The following is a 19,582-nucleotide window of genomic DNA, read 5'->3' on the forward strand; positions in this document are numbered from 1 at the left end:
TGAAATATTTTCAGTTGAAATATTGAGTGCTTTGCACATATGGAGCTAGAATGTATTCTATGTATGGCTGGTTTCCACTCCTTTTCTGAGAATTAGCTTTAAGGTCCTTTCCCCACCATACTCTAGGATCTTTTAAAAGAGAAAGACTTGTTGAGATGCTGTCTGAGTCTTCAAGACTGATCAGTATTTCTTCTGGAATAGAAATGGGTAGGAGGTCTGGAAAATCAAGTTTCTTTTTCCAAAATGTATGATTTGAAAATAGTACAAAAATATTGTTGCTTGGAAGTTAAATTTTAAGTACAATTGTTCATAAATTGCAAAAACATGATTTATATACAGTCCTCTAAATGCCTTAATCCTGTGCGTTATCCAAAGATTAAATACGGTGTAGGTTTAAGAAGGTTGAAAACGGTTATTATCATGTGGAGGAGCAACAAATAAAAGCTTCTCTGCCTTGAATTGCATCCTGCTTTAGTTCCATATTTAGAGTGAACAATCGGTGAACAACTGGATTATTGGTATATTGATGATAATTTATTATTTACTGAGGCATAAAGCAGTGCATATAAAGAAGTAAAGCAAGATTGATTTTCCATTGCTGACCAAGCTGGTGTATATTAACTAATTCATGTCAATGTTCTGGTCTTTGTAGCTTGTATACAGTATTAGCCACCCAGTACTAAAATTGAAAGTTAGGTAGTGCCATGCCACATTCTACTTTAGGTCTTTGTAGAGTCACCTTAAGAATGCATGGATGTCTCAAATTCCACCTAAATAAGGTTATAATTGAGTATAATTTCCTAAATAATTATTTTTAAATATATATAGGGATGCTCTGAAATAGAAGTTTGCGAATGATGTTCATTTTGACAGTATTGATTCTCCCTGCTAATGTGAGACGTTTGATTTTTTTTTTTCCAATGCTGATAGCAAAATTGTGTTAATAAATAGCTTTATATTTACTTGTGATGTTTAGCCCTCTGCGGTGGGTTGGTGCCCTGTCTGGGATTGGTTCTTGCCTTGCGCCCTGTGTTGGCTGGGATTGGCTCCAGCAGACCCCCGTGACCCTGTAGTTAGGATATAGCGAGTTGGAAAATGGATGGATGGATGTTTAGCCCTAGATATTTAAACTGGTATGATAAAATGAATGTACTGTATAAAGGTCCAGTCTAGTATGGTGAGCTAGAAAGTTCACTGGAAAAAAGCACACTTTTATTTAAATTGATTTTGAGTCCAGATTATCTTTTGAAATTCTGCAAGTGCATTAGGAACTAGTGGTAAAAGACGTTTGTGGGTCTGATATGTACAATACCATATCACCTGCATATAGTAATCTTTTCTGTTCAGGTCCTTCTCTGACAGCCCCCTTTACCTCTAATATATCTTGAGAATGAATGGGCAATGGTGATTGCAAAAAGCAATGGTGACAGAGGGCACCCTTGTCGAGTCCCACGTTCTAGTCTGAAGTAATTTGTGATCATGCTGGGAATACACACTGAGGCTTCTAGACTGGTATAAAGTAATGTTATCTATGCACACATACTTACCAAACCTGCCTAATACTACAAATAGTGTTACATTACTCTGTGTTTTATCTTTAGCATATTACAATCAGGAATGCAATCTGCCTTCAAATGCAAGTGTGAAAAGGGCCAAAAAGAGAGAGTTCTAAATTTCAGATCCATCCATCCATTCATTTTCAAAACCGACTTATCCAGAGCAGGATCACGGGGGAAGCTGGAGTCTATCACAGCAAGCATCAAGTGCAAGGCGGGAGCAGTCCTTGGATGTCAGTTGATCACAGACTGAACACATCATAACTGAATGTGTATTACTTTTTGGATGGACAATGGGAAGGTCTTCGGCCGAGACTTGAAATGTTGAGATTCTCGGCCAGTGGCTGAGCTGATCATGTGACTGCTGCATGATTCATGTTACAAAGTGTGCAATGAATAATAGACTCTTTAAGTTTTGATCCTGTGTAAAAAGTTCCAGTGCTATCCTGTTTTCATTTCTGCTTAGGGTCAGAAATAGACTACTATCCATCCATCATTCCGATACAACTTCACTGTGGACACATTTTACATAATGGAGCTTTCTCAAATGCACTTAATCAGGATTACTATGACTGGAGACCATCCTGGATGGAGCATCAATCCATCGCCAATGATCACTAATGCATACATCTGTGCTGATACATGCAGGCTAGTTTAGTGTTGGAAAATTTTTTAAAAACCTACATAGACACAGGGAAAAACATGTAAAGTTGGCATAGGCCCAAATATAATCCATGACCCTGGATTTGTAAAGAAGCAGTGCTTATCACTACACAAACATGCTGTCTCACATATGCTCTGCTGTTTAAATTATGGTTCGTTTATACATTATCTCCTCTGGTATGTTTAAATAAATAATATATTCTATAGATGGCAGGTTCTCTGCTCATATGATCATTAGAAGAGATTCCTACATTGGAAGCAAGCAAACTTGAAAAGTTTTGAAGCAGTGTTTCAAAACCACATTGGTTTTCATCAAAACTGTCCACTTATATCACATAAGTCTAAAAGCTCAATTTTTGTTCTTTAAATTTATATTTTTTTATAATCCTCTCTCTCTCTTTTTAACCTCTGTTAAATTGTGAGCTTCCTTGTCCTCCTTTAATTTAGAAATGATCAAACAACATATACTTGACGCCAAAGATGTTCAAGTGCACCATTTGATACACTGTTGTCTTTGCCCTGTACTGATGATTAGTGTCACACCTCCCTTAAATGCCACCATTTCTTCCCCTATTGCAAAATCCTGTTTACATGTTTCATTAGTTTTGGGATGTAAGCCAGGGGTCACCATGGTAACCTCCCATCGTTCTACTATTTTCCACTTCAACCTCTTGCATTATCTTTATTCAAAACCTTTAACACTTTCCCAGTTCTATTCTTTAAATAACATTGGTTGATTCAGGGATCCTGTGTTTAGAGGAAAGTTTTTCCATCTGAAACCAGTCTTCCTGTGCTGGGACAGGATGCATCACTTTTCTTGGTAACCACCTGTTCAAGATGGGAACTATTTGTGGATAGAAAGAAGATCACTCATGCACACATTCACACACGGTCAATTTACAGTTGACAATAGGCCTGAAAAGAATTGTTTTACTTTCTGGGAGTAAAACTGCAACTTGAGAACATTTAGAAAAAATACCAGGAATCAACCTACCATATCAAACTGCTGCTCAGAGACCAGAAAAATGAGTGCCTGCTGAATTGTGCTTGACAACCCGCACGCTTTTCGACTACCATTAGTAGTAGATGGGCTTCCATTATTCATATTGTTTTTAATGCTTCCCATTAGGGCTGGCCCTACAGTATATTCCACCCCTAGACCATGTCACTTAATGGTGCCCCCCGGGAAATTTACATCTTTAATTTTACAAAAAATATTACAGTAAAAGGGCAGCACAATGAATAATATAATATTATACATAATAATATTATATATTATTGTACAATAGGCGCAGCCAGGGTGTTGAGGGGGTCCGGTTTGGTGGACTCCGGATTGGATCACTGCTTTTTGCAGATGATGTTGTCCTGTTTGCTTCATCAGGCCGTGATCTTCAGCTCTCTCTGGATCGGTTCGCAGCTGAGTGTGAAGCGGCTGGGATGGAAATCAGCACCTCAAATTCGAGACCATGGTCCTCAGCTGGAAAAGGGTGGAGTGCCCTCTCAGGGTTGGGAGCGAGATCCTGCCTCAAGTGGAGGAGTTCAAGTATCTCGGGGTCTTGTTCATGAGTGAGGGAAGAATGGAGCGTGAGATCGACAGGCAGATCGGTGCGGCATCCACAGTGATGAGGGCTCTGCATCGGTATGTCATGGTGAAAAAGGAGCTGAGCCGTGAGGCAAAGCTCTCAATTTACCAGTCGATCTATGTTCCTACCCTCACTATGGGTAGTGACCGAAAGAACGAGATTGAGAATACAAGCGGCTGAAATGAGTTTCCTTCACAGGGTGTCTGGGCTCCCACTTAAAAGATAGGGTGAGAAGCTCAGTCATCCGGGAGGGGCTCAGAGTAGAGCCGCTGCTCCTCCGCATCGAGAGGAGTCAGATGAGGTAGCTCGGGCATCTGATCAGGATCCCTCCTGGACGCCTCCCTGGTGAGGTGTTCTGGGCACGTCCAACCGGGAGGAGGCCCCGGGGAAGACCCAGGACACACTGGAGGGACTATGTCTCCCGGCTGGCCTGGGAACACCAGGAGAGGGAAGTCTGGGTATCTCTGCTCAAGCTGCTGCCCCCGCGACCCAAACTCGGATAAGTGGAAGAGGATGGATGGATGGATGGATGGATGGGCAGCACAGTGGCGCAATGGTAGCGCTGCTGCCTCACAGTAAGTTTCACTTCCCGCGTCCTCCCTGCGTGGCATTTGCATGTTCTCCCCGTGTCTGCGTGGGTTTCCTCCGGGTGCTCCGGTTTCCTCCCACAGTCCAAAGACATGCAGGTTAGGTGCATTGGCGATCCTAAATTGTCCCTAGTGTGTGCTTTGTGTGTGTCCTGCGGTGGGCTAGCGCCCTGCCCGGGATTTGTTCCTGCCTTGCACCCTGTGTTGGCTGGGATTGGCTCCAGCACACCCCCGTGACCCTGTGTTAGGATATAGCGGGTTGGAAAATGACTGACTGACTGACTGACTATTACAGTGGATCCAAATCACTGACGGTACTGTGTTGTTGGCATCTTGTTCCTTTCCAAAGTGCAATTACTTTTACATGTATTAGATGAGAGGGGATGGGATTACCAGGCAGGCAGGACTGCATCGACATTTCTATTATTATTATTATATGGCATCTAGGAACAAGGTGAGCTCCCATTGAAGTTATCACTTTGCTCTTTGTATTAGATGGCCTCTAAGAGGGATGGGGGTCCCCATTGGAGATCAGACAGTGTCCATATTAGTATAGGATAGCAAAGCGTGTGCAGAAGTACCCTTGAAGTTATTTGACATGATACAGTGACTTTTGATCGAAGAGTGAGAATGGGGGAGCTTGGATATTTGCTGGCACTGCACTGCACCCCCAATCCCCCCCAAGTCATGGCGCTCCAGGCCGGTGCCTACTCAGCCTTAGCTTAGAGGTGGTCCTGTTTCCCATCTTTGAAGAAGTCTATCGTTTTTATTTAGCAAACCAGTGTTGCAGTGTTGTCGTTGAAAAGCTGTTTTTAACTATTTGTATTTTTAAATATACATGATCACAATCTGGAATTGAACTTCATACCCTTAACATGTCCTGTCATCACTTCTACCACTGAGCCACTAATGCCAAACTGACTGATCAGATTTCTCGGAGGGACAGGACACACACATACAGACAACTGTGTTTATTATATTGTGGATACAAAATGTACTGACTTGGCTCAGACTACAACCCTGAAACTCTCAGAATAAGAAGATCAGTTAAGCAGGATCTGAAGTCGCAGAGTTACCAGTCTGACTGCTCTCTCTCTCTCTCTCTTTCTAACTCCCACCCTCCCCGTCATCCAGCACACCGGCAGCTCTCCCAGTTGACCCCGGGCTTACTGTAAATCCCACCCCGCCACCTCCGCCCCCGGCTGGCAGACTCAGCTGTCATAGTCGTGTACAGTAAGATGACGTCTCGCTGTGTCACATGATCCGCCACTTACAGTAAGAACCCAATATGGCAGCAACAGCAGGAGCTCCTGCACTGTAACTACAGCAACATTTCCACAAATACGAGCACAGGAGACGCCGATCAGCCTAACTACCGGCATGAGGGAGAAACAGAGGAAAAAGAAGGGCAGGACCTGGGCTGAGGCAGCCAAAACGGTAAGGTTGGGGTCGGGTTCCGCGTGCGTTTATTTATTTACTTGTTTGTTTTTTTCTTTGCTGCTTTTCTTGATGCGGTTCTCTCGTTTTGTTTCGCTGCGCCGCCGGTCTTTCCTCAGTGCAGCTGTCGACTTGGTCACCTGCGCGTGCGACCAAAGGTGGTGTCGTGCGTCAGCCGAGTCAGGCGGGCCTCGTCGCAGCAGGGGGCTCAGGCCACGGAAGCGCTCTCTCGAAACTCCGGGACTGACAGTCTGGGCGGCCGGAGTTCCCGTTGAGTGTTGGCAGGACACTTTGACTTGCTGGAGGAGGTGAGCCGTGCCGACTTTAGTCCTGGTCCAGCTGAGCGCGCCGCCCAGCGTTAAAGTGTGCACTTTTAAGTGTGTAACCTACAGCCAGGAGTTGGCAGCGCAGGGCATTCTGTAGCTCAGCGAGGAACCATACGGTTCTAACAATCCGGAATATAATCGGTAGTGAGCCTAGGGCCGTGCCAGCTGTCGTGTGCCAGCACAATGAAGGCGAGCAACAGGTTGCGTGCGACCTCTTCTATTCATCAAGGCGGACTGTGGAAAAGAATCAGCCAGTGCCGCACTTTGCACACGCCGGGGGGCATCACTCTTGCCAAGGTTCTGACCGGAGAGCAGACTTGTGCCGGAGGTTTCGTTTTACCTGACTTTATTTATCAAGAATACATCACTGAAGAGGGCAGTAATTGCTACTGTACATTGAGTAACCTGAGCTGTCTGAAGTTAATTTAGTACGAATTCCATTTAGACGCCGTTCATCATTTGTATTTATCCATCCATTTTTCCGAACCCACTTAACAAATACTGAGTGGCGAGGCACTGGGACGCGAAGCAGGAACTAACTCAGGACGATAGTCTATGCTGGGCGTAATGCCGATTTTTAGAGTTTTTAAAGTACGGGGTAGTCAAACCTGTATTCATATAGACAATTGCCTTTTCTTTTTACATTGAATTCCAGTTAGCGCAAGTGATCTCCCGATCGGTCACGTCTCTGCTGGCTTTTTGCTGACGTTATAGCCACGCCCACTTCGTTCTACCTGAGTCTGTTTTCCCTTGTGTTTGCAATGAGCTGTGAGGGAGCCACCTCGTGTCCACTTATATAGCATTTTTAGCCAGATCCACGTAACCCTTTTATAAACTGTATCCCATTAGTTATATAATATAATAATAATAATAGTGTCAATAATAGTACTTATAGTAGTTCTAGCTTCTTGTTGTTATAGAATAATGCATACAAAGTTGTAAGCTACAACCAGGGAAGGACATAAGAAGGAGGGGTCCCTAGGCTTGAACCATTGTTTAGGCCCCATCTAAGTATTCTGAGAGAACCATGGGAAAACTAATGTGTTGTATCAACTAATACACAATATTATTATGAGGATTGTCTTAAACCTGAGTAGGCACTTCATAAAGACAGAAAGTAGTGCAAGATAATGCAACAGGGGTATGGATAGTAGTGAAAAAATAGAAACAGCACCATAATTTATGAGTGACAGAGAGAAAGTATGCAATGCCAGTGCTCAGAATGACACTTGATTTACACCAGAGCACATTAAGCCATGTCAAATATTAAAAACAATGAGAGTTTGCTTCATTTCAGCTGTCAATTTATTAAGAAAGAAAGCGAAAGAGAGAGAGAGAGAGAGATAAGGAGAGAGGTGTAAAAATATTTAAGACCATTATGTTGGCACCAAGTCATTTTCAGCAGTTAAAGTAAAACTAAGGAAACAATGGAAAATATTAAAATAAAAACACATCAGCAGGTTTAGTTTTTCACCAGTTTACAGATTCTGGAAGTTTTTTTTTTTTCAACTGTCAATAAACAATGTGTTGTTCAGAGCAGGTGGCTAAGCCATTGCAGGAGATGCAGTCTGTATCACTTCAATGTCGAGTGACCCTTTCAAGTCTTGTGATTTGTTAGCAACGGCATTATGCTCCAGCTTTTTAAGTATGCAGAATGATTTTATTATCAAGAAGGCTTTCTCACTGCTATACAAAGTGTCAGCCCAGGTTGACAACAAAATGCAAACATCTGACAGGTAAGTGGAAATATTATTCACTCGTGATCCACATCCAGGATGGTCTATAAGGTATATCCAAGGTTTTCTTGATGAACACATTACAACATAAAACTTTTAGATTATTATACAGTATACACTAAGTACAAAGAAAGCCAGCAGTGTGGCATAACATACAGCTTATTTACAGTTACAGCTAATATGTTGTATTCTCTGTTTATTAACAGACTGAAATTCTTTAAGAGATCATCTGTATATGATAAATCTTGTCTTGCACCCTGGAGATCAGTGAACAGAACTTTGAATTTTGTCCAGAGTTATACCAGGAACATTCAAAAGTGGCATCAGAGTTTACATTTATGCAAAATCGTCACATTTGTATGCGTCACTCAAAGTAGAATGCTACCACTATCCACTGCTGAACAACTATGATCAACATGGCAAATCACTTTTTCCTTCACATAACTTTCTTTCTGACCGTCTGTATTCAGCTCTCCTACTGCCATCAGATTCTGGAGACGCGTAAACTCGAGAATGATGGTGTGCATGTGACTAGTGGTGTATGGATTATCTTTATCTTGCGTTTAACAGTAAACAGGACCTGGTCGATTGTCCAGTATAGTGGCAGAAATGTTTCTTTTGAAAAACCTACAACAAATACAATTTTTTCCTAATTCTTAAGTAATTTTGGGGCCCTGCAGGTGGGCTGAAGCCCAGGTTAATGTCTGCAAAATTCTGTCCATGTGTACAACTATCAACTAATATACAGTTAGCTCCATAAGTATTTGGACAGTGCTAATGTTATTAGCTTTTTACCAAAACATTATAGAATTGAATCTCTTTAATTAATAGGGCCTGAAAGTGCAGACTGTCCACTTTAACCTGAGGTTATTTACATCCAAATTGGGTAAATGATTTAGAAATTGCAGAACTTTATATGTCATCACCTCCTTATCAAGTGACCAAACATAAATGGATAAGTGAATAATGAGCTGTTCTATGGCCAGGTGTAAATAATGTTGTCATTTAATTCACAATAAAGCAGTTAAAAGGTCTGAAGTTGAAGTTTGGAATTTACATTTGGAAGCTGTTGCCGTGAACTCTGAACATGAGGTCCAAAGAGCTGTCCATGCATGTAAAGTGGGCCATCATTAGGCTGAGAAAATGAAACAAACCTATCAGAGATACAGCAGATAGTCTAGGAGTGGCAAAATCAACAATTTGGAGAGCTCAGCAACACCAGAAGGCCTGGACAACTATGAAACACCTTGTTATACATGATTGCAGAAATGTTTTCCTTGGTGAAGTAAAAACCTCATATACAACTTCTAGCCAAGTCAAGAACACTGTCCTGGAGGTAGGCATTTCGTTGTCAAATCTATAAAGAGCAGAAGGCTTCATGAAAATAAAAATAGAGGGTTTAACAAGAAGGTGTAAACCATTGGTAGGTTTATCAACATATGGTTGATCAAAATATGTCAGAATGATGGGAAGAAAAGAGTATGGAGATGGGAAAGAATGGCTCATGATCAGAAGCATACCACCCCCCCCCCCCCCCCCCCATCCCCTCGTTACATCCCCCCTCCCCTCGACCCACTGCGTGTCTCTCAGGTTCACGCAAATAAATTGATACCACAAGCGAACTGTGATACATAGCGCAATGAGAGAAGTCGCCAAATCAACTAGAACGTTCAAGCAAATTATAAGGTAAAAAACCCAATCTAAATCCGTTAAGTAGTTCTCTCATGAAAAGCAGACAGACAGACAGACAGACGTTGGATTTTATATATAGAGAGATATGACTGCCTATAAAAGTGGCAGAATGTATTCTACTGTATAGGTCTATGCTATCTGCTAAGATTCAGCCAAATGCTGCAAAACTGATAGGGTGGCGCTTCACAGTATGGATGGACAATGACCCAAAACATACTGCAAAAGCAACCTAAGCAGTTTTCAAGGCATAAAATTGGAATATTCTTCAATGGCTAAGTCTGTTACTTGACCTCAACCCAACTGAACATTCAATTTACTTGCTGAAGACAAAACTAAAGGCAGAGAGTCCAACAAACAAGGGGCAAATGAAGATGGCTGCATCAAAGGCACAGCAAAGCATTACTAGGGAGGAAACCCAGCTTTTGGTGATGTCCATGGGTTACTGACTTTAGGCATTTATTTGCCGCAAAGGACTTTCAACCAAGTATTTAAAAAATGATTATTATACTTATGATGAAATTGTCTCATTACTTTTGTGCCTCTGAAAATGGATGAACTACTGTACGTATAAAAATGATTTTCATTCCTTAATAGCTCAAATGATATTCTTGTTAAACCCATTTAATTAAAGTTGAAAGACTATGCTTTAATCACATCTTGATTATTTCATTTCAAATCCATTGTGGTAATGTACAGAGCTGAAATTATGAAAATTGTGTCACTATCCATATATATATATATATATATATAATATATATATTACTGTAGAGTGTGGAAAAGCATTACCACATGTGTACAGAAATGTGCCCTGTGCAAGATAGTAACATTAATGAAGCTCTTAACTTGAAATACTGCTATGTATTACACTTAGAAATAATAATCCTGCATCATTTTTACACTGGTATTTTCATGTAATTTTCAAATGTAATCCCTGGCAATTATCAGAGTTAACATGTGCAAACTTTGAAGACACAATCTTTGTTACTGTTGAGAGTCAAAGGTGTAATATTTTCTTTCACAGTTTGATTTTGTGATATGATGCCTTTAAAAAAGCAAAGTTTATGGAGCCTACTCATTTCTTCTGCAATTCACATTGCTTCCCCATCCTGTCTGTTTTTGTCCTCCCACCTAATTTAGTTAGGTATAAATGGTCTACTAATGCATCCTGGTGTGGATTGACTTAATTTGTTCATGTTCTACATCTGTATACATGTAGGATTTTTATCACAACATGGTAAAATGTTTGTGATCCACTTATTTGTGTTCCACATTGTTTTACATAGACAGTGTAATGTCATTTGTAAATAAAACACCTGTGTGCTGTTTCAATAACTATAGCCATGAAAGTATCTGAGAGACTTTTCTATCTTTCTATCTAGGGTGCACTTGAACCTGTACCAGTCTGCCTGTAGAAAAGAGAGTGCTGAGGATGATGTAGTGTTATAATAATAATAATTCATTTTATTTATAAGGCACTTTACATTAGTAGTAAATCTCAAAGTGCTATATAAAAATATTCAACAAAGACAAAACAAGATAAAAACAGAGATAAACAACAATAAATAGTGGCATTCTTGTTAATATGTTTTCCTAAATAAAAATGTCTTTAGCTGTTTTTTAAAACAGCCCACAATCTGCTGTGTTCTCAGGCTCTCTGGTAGGGCATTCCAGAGCCGTGTAGCAGCAACTGCAAAGGCTCGGTCACCCATTGTATGAAGTTTGGTCACAGGGGGGCGAAGGCGATAGGTATTTGCAAAACGGAGGTTTCTTTTAGTAGATTATAATATAAGGAATTTCTTAAGATATTGTGGAGCATTTCCATTTTCACGGTACAGTTCAGATTTTTTGGATCTTCCTTCCTGAAAACAGCTGTACTTTTGGTACAGTTATCCATCCATCCATCCATTTTCCAACCCACTGAATCCGAACACAGGATCACGGGGGTCTGCTGGAGCCAATCCCAGCCAACACAGTTATCCATCTCAAAAATTTTGATAAATGAATTGACATTGGGATCAATCAATATCCTTCTGTTATCTGTTGGATATTCTTTCTTATAGGAAGAAGGCGGTGTGCTTGGCATATATTATCTGTAATTTATTATTTGTCCCTTACCCTCGCCTTATGTGCCCTTGTCTTATGACGTCTGCATTTATTCTTTGTACACTCATGAGTGTATTTTACTTTGGGATTATGTTAGAATGGTAACATTTGCTTAGGATTCCACTGTTGGGCTCATGAAGAGTTTTGATGAGTACATAGTCTGGAATGAGGTAACTGAAAAGGTGAATTGGTGTAGACAAAATAGCTTTGAACTAAATACCAATAAAACAAAAGGCCTCGCTGTAGACTTTTAGTGAAGCAAAATAGCACATTCACCTCTATATGTCAACACCTACGTTTTAGAAGTAGCTTACATTTTCACATTCCTGCGCACAACCTTTATCAGCACTCTAACAAGACAGGCCAACACATCTATTGTGGAATTTTTTTTATTTTTTTTTTTCTTCAGGAGAAAAATGTAAACCTATGTGAAAAATTCTGATATTTAGGATATAAAAAAAAAACTTGTTGGCTTACTTAAAGTTTTGGAATAATCAGCTGTTAAGGCATAGGAGTGGTGCAAATATAATAAGAGCAAGGGTCTGTGGTACAGCAGGTACATGAGCAGACGTCCGTCTTAATTTGAGTCCTTACCTCTGTCAAACTAACCAAAGATTAGGTGACTTGATGCATTCTAACAGGACGATACTCCAATGTAAACTGGGAGAGGCAGACTGCCAGACTACTAACAGGATATGTTACATACTTCCGTATCCTCTTTTTCAGATATTATTTATAACATTTGGTCTTAACTGTATTATTTATTAACCAAATGTTTTCTCAAGAAGTCATTCCTACCTGCTTCTCTTTGTGGCCAGAATATGTTGGCAAGTTCTTGGAAATATAAAATATTTTATGTTAGAGATTCTGCTCTGCCTTGTATTCTATTTTGTGTTTGTTTACATTTGTAAGTTGCCTTGCCTTGTACGTTGCGAAACCTTTTATATTCCCAGTACAAGCTTAAAAACTTTTATATGAGTATATAAATTAAGGTATTAGATAGATAGATAGATAGATAGATACTTTATTAATCCCAATGGGAAATTCACATTCTTCAGCAGTAGCATACTGATACAATAAATAATATTAAATTAAAAAATGATAACAATGCAGGTGAAAAACAGAAAAACAGACAATAACTATGTATAATGTTGAATGTTAACGTTTACCCCTCTGGGTGGAATTAAAGAGTCGCATAGTTTGGGGGAGAAACGATCTCCTCAATCTGTCAGTGGAGCAGGACAGTGACAGCAGTCTGTCGCTGAAGCTGCTCTTCTGTCTGGAGATGATACTATTAAGTGGATGCAGTGGATTCTCCATAATTGATAGGAGCCAGCCACTTTATTAGGTACCCCTTATAGTGCTGAGTTGGACCCCCTTTTGCCTTCATTTTTCATGACATACAGTAGATTGAGTAAGGTGCTGCAAACATTACACAGGGATTTTGGTCCATATTAACATGATTGCATCACACAGTTGCTGTAGATTTGTCAACTGCACAACCATTATGCGAGTCTCACATTCCACCACATCCCAAAGGTGCTCTGTAGGATTGAGATCTGGTGACTGTGGAGGCCATTTCAGTACAGTGAACTCTGTCATGTTCAAGAAACCAGTTTGAGATGATTTGAGCTTTGCAACATGGCACGTTATCCTGCTGGAAGTAGCTATCAGAAGATGGGCACACTGTAGTCATAAAGGGATGGACATGGTCAGTAACAATAATCAGGTAGGCTGTGGTATTTATTTAAATGATGCTTATTGGTACTAAGGGGCCCAAACTGTGCTAAGAAAATATCCCCCACACCATTACACCACCATCACCACCTTGAACAGTTGATACAAGGCAGGATAATCCATAGTTTCATACTGTTGGCGCCATATTCGGATACTATGGATAGACCAGGCAATGTTTTTCCAATCTTCTTTTGTTCAATTTAGGTGAGGGAATTGTAGCCTTAGTTGCTTGTTTCTTAGCTGACAGGAGTGGCACCCGGTGTTGTCTCCTGCTGCTGTAGACCATCCGCTTCAAGGTTTGATGTGTTGTGCGTTCACGGATGCTCTTCTGCATACTCCGGTTGTAATGAGTGGTTATTTAAGATACTGTTGCCTTTCTATGAGCTCAAACCAATCTGGCCATTCTCCTCTGGCATCAATAAGGCATTTTTGCCCAGAGAACTGCCACACAATGGATAGTCTCCCTTTTTCAGACCATCCTTTGTAAACCCTAGAGATGGTAGTGCGTGAAAATCCAATTAGATCAGCAGTTTCAGAAATATTCAGAGCAGCCAGTCTGACACCAACAACTATGCCATGTTCAATGTTAGTTAAATCCCCTGTCTTCCCCATTCTGATGCTTGATTTGAACTTCAGCAGGTTGTTTTGACATTGTCTATATAGCTAAAGGCATTGAGCTGCTGCCATGTGGTTGGGTGATTAGATATTTATGTTAACAAGCAGTTGAGGAGGTGTACCTAATAAAGCGGCCTGTGAGTGTATATGTAAATGTTAATTATAGCAGCTTATCACAATATCATACTGATCTCTGATTTATGTTTTTGGCGCGTTATGACTTAAATTTGTTATCTTATGGTCCAGTCAATGGTCTGTTTACCCACAGTGGTGGAGGTCACAGGACGCCTCCATAAACGAAGGAATGCTGGAGAGAACAGGCACAGGGCATTATCTCCCCCAGAGTTCTAGATGTTAGTGCCCCAGACTTTAACAGTGCCTCTGATTCCCCCAGGGCTTCATTGGAGTTGGAGTTTGGTGCATCCCCTGTTGGGTTCCGTGGGTGCCACCAGGGGGTGCTGCAAGGATTGTGGAGCCCTACTTTGTTGGGTTCTGCCTCACCTGGAAATGCTTCCAGCTGGCTATGGCATGTCACCAGAAATATTCCCGTATCCTCAATAAAAGAGCTTGCACTGCCTTGTCCAGGCGAGTTGGAGGTGGGAGTGGAGGTAGGTAAGACTCGACTGGGGGAGTAGCAGTGCGGTGTAGGGAGGAGAGTGAGAAAGACGAAGAAACAACAACCTTGCTATTGTTTGGTACAATGTATTTTGTAATAAAACCAGTTTATTTGAACACGGGACTGTGTTTGTGTTTGGGGCCCTGTGGCGCCCCTAGTCTTCACACCACCTTCTCTCTGGTAGGTTGCCCAGATCTATTAACATTTTGACTTTATTGTCCAATTGTGAATTTCCCCTTGAGATTAATAAAGTATCTATCTATCTATCTATCTATCTATCTATCTATCTATCTATCTATCTATCTATCTATCTATCTATCTATCGCTGTTGGTATTGCATGAGTTTCAGAACATTTCAGACAACTGGTGGTGTTATGGCAATAAAATAAAATGCTTATTATGTGAAAGATTTACAGAAAACCATATGGCACAAGTAGTTGTCCACAAAGGGTTTGTTCCTAGTTCATCCTTCCATGGCACAGGTCCGCTGCCTAATAAAGCATGCTTCCCTCATTCTTGTTCAGTGGCTTGGACGATTCTGTGAAAATCCTTTTTGGGTTGACATTAAGGCCCAGACAAAAGTGGAACCACGTACTGTGTCCACAAGACTCTTGCTGATACAGAGGCAATGAGGAACTTGAAGAAATGCTTATGGTGACACAAACAGTCGCTGCCTCGCATTAAGGAGACCTGGGTTCGCTTCCCGGGTCCTTCCTGCATGGAGTTTGCATGTTCTCCCCATGTCTGTGTGGGTTTCCTCCCATAGTCCGAAGACATGCAGGTTAGGTTTATTGGTGATCTTAAATTGTTCCTAGTGTGTGCTTGGTGTGTGTGTGTGTGTGCGCCCTGCAGTGGCCTGGCACCCTGCCTGGGATTGGTTCGTGCCTTGTGCCCTATGCTGGCTGGGATTGGCTCCAGCAGACCCCCGTGACCCAGTGTTAGGATATAGTGGGTTGGAAAATGACTGACTGACTGATTTTTATAGTTTCTCTTAAACTTACAGACCCTGGTAAGATACATTTTAATAATTTGGATAATTTTGTAATTGAAAAGAAAAAGTGAACATACATGTGCTGCTTAAAGCCCTTGATTTACATCTTGCAGCCCTGCAGAAGAAAATAAGCTACAATTTACAATAGGTCTGTCATAAATCTTGTAATCGTAATTAGTGCTGGGAGGTATACTGGTGTCCTGCGGTGGGTTGGCACCCTGCCCAGGATTGGTTCCCTGCCTTGTGCCCTGTGTTGGCTGGGATTGGCTCCAGCAGACCCCCGTGACCCTGTGTTCGGATTCAGAGGGTTGGAAAATGGATGGATGGATGGTATACTGGTTCATACCGAAAACCGTTTTTTATTTTTGTTATGATATGGATTTTTCTTATACCGCAATACCGGTTTAAATAGCCTAAACAATGTTCGGAACGTGGCGCAGTTGGAAACTGTTTAAGGGGGGACTTTTTTCACTGCTACACTGCTACATGCATGCAACGGAGTACATGCGGTAGTGGAGGTATTGAGCAGTGAAAAGTGACAGAGAACATTCCGAAGCTGAAGCTGTAGCAAACGATAAAGTTGAACATGATGACAGAGAAGAACTTTTGCTGAAAAAAGGAGCCACGTCTGTTGTCTGGAGATTTTGGTTTTAAAAGGTCGGATGTTGGACCAAACAACTGTTTACTGCAAATGCTGTTGAGCTTCCCGGAGGCGGTAACACAAGCAATTTGCTGCACCACCTTAGCCGCAAACATGCTTTGGAGTACCATGAATGTATGGAACTAAGATTGGCACCCTCCACGTCCTCAGGTAAAACTGAAAAAGCTAGAGGACACTTGAGTCAGACTTCACTTGTAGACGCATTTGCTAGAGGACTGCCTACAACAAAAAAAGCAAGCGGTTGATCGAGATAACCAACACCATTACAATCCATACAGCTAACGTGTCAGTGGACAGAGACTGTTAACGCTAACAGAAAGTGTAGTAAAAAAAAAAAAAAAATATTTACTCTTTATTCCTTTTCTAAGACATGTTCAGTGCAATACAATTTTGGACAAGCACCTCTGAATATTTTACTAAGTCTAAATGCCTCTTTGGATGGTTGAAAATATGTTGTCAAAATTATAGTTTAAGTTGTTTGCAAAATTTGTTCAAGAAAATGGTTCTATATTTTGACTGCAACTGTAGTGCAATGTGATTCCTTCTCTTTGTTAGTGCCTCATTAGTGCCCCCCTCCTTGAATACTATCACATTACGGGGCCATGCAAACCTGTATTAATACTTGTGTGCACATTAAAATGTTTTTTTGTACGATGTACAATTCTCATGACAGTGGAATAGGTCATTCTTAGCCAGTCTACTGCAGTAATTGCAGTGGAAAATGTGGTTAACATCCACTCATGCATGGGGGAAAAAATACCGTTGAATACTGTGAAACTGATATAATTTTGAAAAATACCGTGATATAGAATTTTGGTCATACCGCCCAGCACTAATCGTAATGTGTTTCTGAGGCAGTTATTCTGGGCAAAAACATAAACGGCATTGAAAATACTGTAATGCAGGGTGGGCAGAGCAGTGAAATACCTGTTCTTATTAGTAACTTGCTATAGAACAGTTAACTTAATGTGAACTGATAACCATACAAAAATCATATATTCAGTTTTTTTAATACCTAAGACTTACTAACTTATTCTAAATATTGTTCTCTTTTTAACAAATATTATGTGCCTTTTGTAAGCTTCTGTAGATTTCCTAGGGAAAGAGTTTGAAGGAGGTTGTAATTGTGGAAACTTGAGTGCAAGTTTCTCAGAAAAATGTAGAGTATATGAGGTGTTCTAAGAATGGTAAGAATGGGAAATGGATGTAGAAAGGGATGAAGGCCAGCAAGAGATAGGTGCCAAGAACTGCCATAATATATACTTGTAGCAAAGGAGCCAAGAGTTTATTGAAAAAATGAGTGATTCATTTAGAATGAATGCCTTTGAAATAGAGCAGAAAACAAACAGAAGTTAAAAGTTTGTGGTACTGGATAGAAAAGTATAATTTCAGTTGTGTCGGCACTCAACGAAAAAGGTCCAGCCATAATGGCCATACAAAATCAATGTTATCAAGGGACAGGCTATTTTATGAACTACTTTATTTTCCTTAAGTTCAAAAGCACACAAATTTAACTAAGAAAGATAACAAACTCCTCAAAGCATGTAGAATTAAAGGTCACCAGAATACAAGGTGAAAGTGAATGGAGAGACAGTTAGGTACAAAACCATCAAAACACTGAAAATTTAAGAAATACTTTTGATTGTGGGTTGTACGTCCTTTTGTAAAATTGTCACCAGAGTATTTTGTAGTGGGAAATCAATTTCGGTGGGTAATTGTGGATGGTATGGACTGAGGTTCATTCAGGATGGAATAAAATTCTTTACAGATGAGTAAACCAGTCTTTCTTGCCAGTCTGTGTTGAATTCTGCATTAGTTGTTGACATGGAATGGAGCTTGTATTTGTACCAGAATTTTTTACTATAGATGTTGTAACAAAGGTGCTATATTGTGCCCGACCCGACACAGATTGGACACTGTAGGCATGTATAAAAATAAAGTTTTATTTTTCTTCAGCTGGAGGGCACGTCTTCCCTGTGTCCCCCAGCCACAACACAGTCCAAAACAAGCACAATCCAACACAACACTCCCTTTTGGCACCACCGACACTCCTCCCGTCAAGCTTCGTCCTCCTCCTCCTGACTCTGGCCATTGAGTGGTGGTTGCTGGCTCCTTTTATGGCCCACCTGGAAGTGCTCTAGGTGCTTGATCACCTGTTTCCGGTTGCACTCCTGGGTGGGGCTGAAGATTAGTCCAGCTGGGCTCAGGGACCCATGCAGCACCCCCTGGCGGCCACCCCAGATCCCAACAGGGCTGTGGAGAACTCCATCTCCCATGGAGCCCTGCGGGAAGCTGAGGCACCACTGTCAGCCAGGGAGGCTGCCACCAAGTGTCCCAGAGGAGGTATTGAGCAGCCATGGTTGCTCCCCCAGAACATACATCGAAGGGCATGGGACCTGGCCGTCCGCCACAATGTAAATAGTGCTTCTCAGTAAGTCTTTTTCATTGTATTTTGTCATTTATAATAATATTGTTAGCAATTCAGTTTTATTCTTTATTGGAATCACAGGTTTATAAATTGATAGATGATTCATTTTAGGTCTTTGTTTTTTTAAAATCTAAAATTTATTATCCGTAATAACAAGCATAAAACTAAACTAGTTATCTTTTTTATGTTTATTATTTCTCCTATATTTCTTTAAGTGTTTTTTTTTTTTTACATTTTTGCTGCAGTTAGCCATTTATATAGGTCTTCGTAGCCAAACGTCTTGACAAAAACATGCATTTTGCTGTGTTGAAATTTGTTATGTTAAAATGAAAAATGTAAAGTTTCTGTGAAATTATAATTATGAATTGTTATCATCTACTTTAAGATTTATTTATGCAACCCAACTTAGGCTTTCAAAAATTAACTGACTCCTCCATCTAACATGTATTCTGCTTTGTAGCTATAAGGTGTAAGGTGGTGTATAATAATCACTGTACATATTGTGTTAAGCACACAAATAATATAATTTTTCATTTTCTTATCAACAATCATTCTCTTATCAACCGATTAAATGTAATTTTTTTTTCCTTTGGTTAAAAGACTATTAATGTTAAGAGTCCAACCATAGTTCTTTACACAGGTAGATGTGCAATATAAAAAAATATTCAAATTCAGTAGTTTGCCTTATTTAATGTTCATTTACATTTATTTGCATAGCAGACACTTTTATCCAAAGAGACCTAAAAATGAACATCTGTAATGCCCATCCTGACATCAATTGCACAAGTTACCAAGACGGAGAGTGATGATTGATACAGAAAGCATTTCTACCATGAAGTGGGGCTGTCCAG

The 19,582-nt window shown here is 40.5% G+C and overlaps 1 protein-coding gene across 1 annotated transcript in view; it reads left to right on the forward strand.

Annotated features, from left to right (window-relative positions):
- Positions 1-5,604: 5,604 nt before the first annotated feature.
- Positions 5,605-19,582, forward strand: part of asxl2 (ASXL transcriptional regulator 2) — a 315,486-nt gene continuing 301,508 nt past the window's right edge. Inside the window, exon 1 of the mRNA XM_028796937.2 lies at positions 5,605-5,826. Within this exon, the coding sequence (XP_028652770.1) occupies positions 5,770-5,826 (57 nt within the window). The 5' untranslated portion in view covers positions 5,605-5,769. The remainder of the gene's footprint in view (positions 5,827-19,582) is intronic.

This window comes from Erpetoichthys calabaricus, chromosome 3 (assembly GCF_900747795.2).
Source record: "Erpetoichthys calabaricus chromosome 3, fErpCal1.3, whole genome shotgun sequence".
NCBI lineage: Eukaryota > Metazoa > Chordata > Cladistia > Polypteriformes > Polypteridae > Erpetoichthys > Erpetoichthys calabaricus.